This window comes from Mesoplodon densirostris, chromosome 4 (assembly GCF_025265405.1).
Source record: "Mesoplodon densirostris isolate mMesDen1 chromosome 4, mMesDen1 primary haplotype, whole genome shotgun sequence".
NCBI lineage: Eukaryota > Metazoa > Chordata > Mammalia > Artiodactyla > Ziphiidae > Mesoplodon > Mesoplodon densirostris.
This window is the reverse complement of record NC_082664.1, coordinates 19,027,320-19,030,630: the sequence shown is the minus strand read 5'-3', so window position 1 is coordinate 19,030,630 and position 3,311 is coordinate 19,027,320. Positions and strand designations below refer to the sequence as shown.

The 3,311-nt window shown below is 46.9% G+C and overlaps 1 protein-coding gene across 1 annotated transcript; it reads left to right on the top strand.

Annotated features, from left to right (window-relative positions):
* The first annotated feature begins 1,013 nt into the window (after positions 1–1,013).
* On the top strand, positions 1,014–2,996 carry FLRT2 (fibronectin leucine rich transmembrane protein 2). Its single transcript, XM_060097962.1, has one exon. The coding sequence runs from the start codon at positions 1,014–1,016 to the stop codon at positions 2,994–2,996; it is 1,983 nt and encodes a 660-aa protein (XP_059953945.1).
* The last annotated feature ends 315 nt before the right edge of the window (positions 2,997–3,311 follow it).

Here is a 3,311-nt window from a genome sequence, read left to right as displayed (position 1 = left end):
TTTCTGCTGTATAAGAAAGTGAATCAGCTATATGTATACATATATCCCCATATCCTCTCTCTCTTGAGTCTCCCTCCCACCCTTCCTATCCCACCCCTCTAGGTGGTCACAAAGCACCGAGCTGATCTTCCTGTGCTATGCAGCTGCTTCCCACTAGCTATCTCTTTTACATTTGGTAGTGTATATATGTCCATGCCACTCTCTTACTTCGTCCCAGCTTATCCTTCCCCCTCGCCGTGTCCTCAAGTCCGTTCTCTACATCTGCATCTTTATTCCTGTCCTGCCCCTAGGTTCTTCAGAATCATTTTTTTTTTTTTTTTTTAGTTTCCATATATATGTGTTTTCCTCTTTCTGACCTACTTCACTCTGTATGACAGACTCTAGGTCTATCCACCTTACTACAAATAACTCAGTTTAATTTTTTTTATGGCTGAGTAATATTCCATTGTATATATGTGCCACATTTTCTTTATCCATTCATCTGACAATGGACACTTAGGTTGCTTCATGTCCTGGCTATTGTAAATAGTGCTGCAATGAACATTGGATCACAGCATTCTTGAAAAGCCAGTCAGATCAGCACTTAATCCACTCACTACCCTTAACTGATTATTTTCTCTCTACTTTCCTACAACAGATTGCAGACTGAACTTAACCAAGTTCATAGGCTGATCCACACTGACCTGACCGACCACAGAAGAAGGGATTCTGCCTACCCAACTGGGCCCCTTTTGACCGCTGATAACTTGGCTTCACTTGTTGCCTGGGTGGAAAGTTCTCCCTATTGAATTTTTTTTGCACATGGAGGACAATAGCAAAGAGGGCAACATAGGCTGATAAGACCAGAGACCACAGGAAGATTCTTTGACCTTAGCCTTCGGAACTTTTCCTCTAGCTGGAGTTCTGGACTTTAACAGAACTGCATTCAATCATTTTGGTTTTGCTATCTGTTTTTTTTTTTTTTTTCTTTTTCTTTTCACTACCACATTGTATTTTATTTCTGTACTTCAGAAATGGGCCTACAGACTACACAGGGGCCCAGCCAGGGGGCTTGTTTCCTGAAATCTTGGCTTCTCATCTCCCTGGGGCTCTACTCACAAGTGTCAAAACTCCTGGCATGCCCCAGCGTGTGTCGCTGTGACAGGAACTTTGTCTACTGTAACGAGCGAAGCTTGACCTCAGTGCCTCTTGGGATCCCGGAGGGCGTCACTGTACTCTACCTCCACAACAACCAAATTAATAATGCTGGGTTTCCTGCAGAGCTGCACAACGTACAGTCTGTGCACACCGTGTACCTTTATGGGAACCAACTGGATGAATTCCCCATGAACCTTCCCAAGAACGTCCGAGTTCTCCATCTGCAGGAAAACAATATTCAGACCATTTCACGGGCCGCCCTGGCCCAGCTCTTGAAGCTTGAAGAGCTCCACCTGGATGACAACTCAATATCCACAGTGGGGGTGGAAGATGGGGCCTTCCGTGAGGCCGTTAGCCTCAAATTGTTGTTTCTGTCCAAGAATCACCTGAGCAGCGTGCCTGTGGGGCTTCCCGTGGAACTGCAAGAGCTGAGAGTGGATGAGAATCGAATTGCCGTCATATCAGACATGGCCTTTCAGAACCTCACGAGCTTGGAGCGTCTGATCATGGATGGAAACCTCCTGACCAACAAGGGCATTGCCGAGGGCACCTTCAGCCACCTCACCAAGCTCAAGGAATTTTCCATTGTCCGGAATTCGCTTTCCCATCCCCCTTCTGACCTCCCAGGTATGCACCTGATGAGGCTCTATCTGCAGGACAACCAGATCAACCACATCCCTTTGACAGCCTTCTCGAATCTCCGGAAGCTGGAACGGCTGGATATATCCAACAACCAGCTGCGTGTGTTGACTCAAGGGGTCTTCGATAACCTCTCCAACCTGAAGCAGCTCACTGCTCGGAATAATCCTTGGTTCTGTGACTGCAGTATTAAATGGGTCACAGAATGGCTCAAACACATACCCTCATCTCTCAACGTGCGAGGTTTCATGTGCCAAGGTCCTGAACAAGTCCGGGGGATGGCAGTCCGGGAGTTGAATATGAATCTGTTGTCCTGTCCCACCACGACCCCCGGCCTGCCTCTCTTCACCCCAGCCCCAAGTTCAGCTTCGCCCACGACTCAACCTCCCACACTCTCTGTCCCGACCCCTAGCAGAAGCTATGCGCCTCTAACTCCCATGGCATCGAAACTCCCCACAATTCCCGACTGGGATGGCAGAGAAAGAGTGACCCCACCTCTTTCTGAACGGATCCAGCTCTCTATCCATTTTGTGAATGACACTTCCATTCAAGTCAGCTGGCTCTCTCTCTTTACTGTGATGGCATACAAACTCACATGGGTGAAAATGGGCCACAGTTTGGTGGGAGGCATCGTTCAGGAACGCATTGTCAGTGGTGAGAAGCAGCATCTGAGCCTGGTCAATTTAGAGCCCAGATCCACTTATCGGATTTGTTTAGTGCCACTGGATGCATTTAACTACCGAGCTGTAGAAGACACCATTTGTTCTGAGGCCACCACCCATGCCTCCTATGTGAACAATGGCAGCAACACGGCTTCCAGTCACGAGCAGACGACTTCCCATAGCATGGGCTCCCCTTTTCTGCTGGCGGGCCTGATTGGGGGTGCAGTGATATTTGTGCTTGTGGTCCTTCTCAGTGTCTTTTGCTGGCATATGCACAAAAAGGGGCGCTACACCTCCCAGAAGTGGAAATACAACCGAGGCCGGCGGAAAGATGACTATTGCGAGGCAGGCACCAAAAAGGACAATTCCATCCTGGAGATGACAGAAACCAGCTTTCAGATCGTCTCCTTAAATAACGATCAGCTCCTTAAAGGAGATTTCAGACTGCAGCCCATTTACACCCCAAACGGGGGCATTAATTACACAGACTGCCATATCCCCAACAACATGCGATACTGCAACAGCAGTGTGCCAGACTTGGAGCACTGCCATACGTGACAGCCAGAGGTCCAGCATTACAAAGGCGGGCAGTAAGACTCTCGAGAACACACTCATGTGTGCACATAAAGACACACGAATTACATTTGATAAATGTTACACAGATGCGTTTGTGCATTTGAATACTCTGTAATTTATACGGTGTACTATATAATGGGATTTAAAAAAAAATGCTATCTTTTCTATTCCAAGTTAATTACAAACAGTTTTGTAACTCTTTGCTTTTTAAATCTTAAAAAAAAAAATAGTTGCTGAAGTACTGTACAGGGTTGTACAATGAGAACCCAACACTAAGGTAAAAGAACGAGTGATTCT